General features: G+C 30.5%; 1 protein-coding gene across 2 annotated transcripts in view; it reads left to right on the top strand.

Moving 5' to 3' along the window:
- Window positions 1-1,181: 1,181 nt before the first annotated feature.
- The window catches only part of LOC106682921 (probable phosphorylase b kinase regulatory subunit beta), a gene marked incomplete at both ends in the record, with an annotated part of 37,566 nt that continues 36,439 nt past the window's right edge, over window positions 1,182-2,308 (top strand). For both annotated transcript variants that reach the window (XM_067051008.1, XM_067051007.1), the window contains 1 exon segment: window positions 1,182-1,389. In XM_067051008.1, coding sequence (XP_066907109.1) covers window positions 1,182-1,389 — 208 coding nt within the window.

The following is a 2,308-nucleotide window of genomic DNA, read 5'->3' as shown; positions in this document are numbered from 1 at the left end:
TGTTATTATTTTAGATTTTTTTTTTTTTTGAGATTCAGTTGTTAATGCTTTTAGGTTGCTATAGAAAACAATTCTATATAATTTTGTTTACACCCAGTTTTAACATAGAGTGTAAAAATAAGCATTTTCGCAATATTTTACTATTTTATTGTCATAAAGACAAGACAGCAGCTGAGGCTCACCAACAGATATTTGTAGTTTATGGTGTTTTTGTTTACCAAAACACATATCAAAATGGCTTTAAAATTCTTTGATCCGAAGATCTTTCTCTAAAAGATGACACACAGTCTGAAATAGATAATGAAAAAATGAAAGCCATAATTGATTCCAATTGTCATATAACTGATTAAGAGATTGTAAAACAGTGAAATATACCACACATAACAATTGAAACTCTTACAAGACTTATACTAAGTGTGATATTTGGGTTCCGCAGGAATTTAAAGAAATTCATCTAGTATAGCAAATCAATATTTCTAATAAGCATTTCAAACGTAATGCAATCAACCTATTTTTGAAACAAATTATCCCTGGCGATGAAAAATGGATCATCTACAATAACATTAATCAAAAAAGAATGTGGTTCAAGTATGATGAACCAGCATAAGAATTATAATGAAAGCTGAATTGCATTAGGGAAAGATCATCCTGTTAATTTATAAAGATGTAAAGATGTGTATTTGGAGTTATTTCCAAGCCACTGAACGCTTAATTCTGTTATCTACTGCCCATAACTTGAGAGATTGGAGGAAGCTTGCTTGGGAAGTGATGTTCCATCCCCACCCTTATCTAGCCCTAACCTTGTACCATCGGATTACGGTTTATTTCGAAGTTTACAAATCTTTTTTAATGGTAAAAATTTCTCTAATAACGTTGACCTCTAATTGCACTTGGTTAATTTTTTTCTGATTAGAGCTAGAAGTCCTATGAGTGCGGGATCATGAAGTTATCATTGAACAGAATGGAAAGTATTTGATGGATTAAAATTCATATATGGTATAAAAAAATTGAGTATTATTTCACATTAAAAAACCTAAATTATTTTCTTCCCAACCTTATTCAGTACAGTATCATTGACATATTGATTGTTATTTATAAAATTATTTTCACATCCTTTTTGGTTCCACATCCTTCTCAACTTATACTGTTTTTATAAGTTTTAATTAATTTTACTTTTTTAGGAGGATTGATGATGATAGAGGAAAATCCTATGAACTTGGACAATCTGCTGTGAAGTGTATGAGAGGTATTTTAACATGTTGGATTAAGCAGTCTGCTAGGATCGAGCAGTTCAAGCAGAAACAGTGTGGTACCTTCGCTCTCCATAGTAAATTTCATCTCCTCAGTGGTGCTGAAGTATATTCAGATGAAGAATACAACCATCTACAGGTAGAGTTTTATTAAACAAAAGTTAAGTCGAGGAATGGTGTTTGGCCATTCTCCAGAGCGCTTGTTTACATTCATATAAACAGGGATTTCCCATATTATTTTATCTGTAATATCATTCATTTAATCACAAATGTGAACTAAGTAGAATTTGTAATAAATGCTATTTCCAATAATTTGGTTCACCCAAAATCTATTGAGAAGTTCTCAAGAAATTCGTAGACAGTTCTTCATTTACTGGCACATTTCAGTGAGATTAGTTTATGTTTAAATCTGCATTGTGGTTCAAATCTGTCTTCACCATTGTATTTGGTATTTGATATCTGCCACGCTTTTTCAGTGAGGCTAAGACCTGGCAGACATTAAATAGCATTTAATTGTATACTGATATTTCCAATTAATAAAAAAAAATCTATAGAGCCGAAGGATTCCAAAATATATTTACTGTTCTGAAAAGTAAGGACTAAAATCTTAAAAAAATAAAATAAAAAAATGATGTGGTTACTATTCTTGAATAGCATGTGGAAAAAAAAAGAAAGCCATAAATTTATTAAAATTTAATAAACTAAATTTTTAAATAAATTATTTTCTACTTCCAGAAGAACAAGCGTCCTTTCCCTACAGTATATAAAGTAGCAGGGTATGAGAATAGACCTGAAGGTAGCATAGTATATCTAGGTGTCACCCTTGATAGAAACCTAACGCTAGCTTTTCACTGTAATAAGAAGATCAAGCAAATCAGGACCAAGTCTTAAGAGTGCATTGTGATTTTTCAGACTTTGTTTTTTCTTTCTTTTTCAAGTTATTATTTATTTTCTCTGAAGTCGTTTTCATTTGTATTTTACATATTTCTTCTGAATTTTTGCTATGAAAAACATATTTATTGTGAATTTAGACTGCTACTTTCTCTGAAAAAGATACA

Source organism: Halyomorpha halys, unplaced genomic scaffold (assembly GCF_000696795.3).
Source record: "Halyomorpha halys isolate HHAL.00 unplaced genomic scaffold, Hhal_1.1 Scaffold451.1, whole genome shotgun sequence".
NCBI lineage: Eukaryota > Metazoa > Arthropoda > Insecta > Hemiptera > Pentatomidae > Halyomorpha > Halyomorpha halys.
This window is presented reverse-complemented; position numbering and strand designations above follow the sequence as displayed.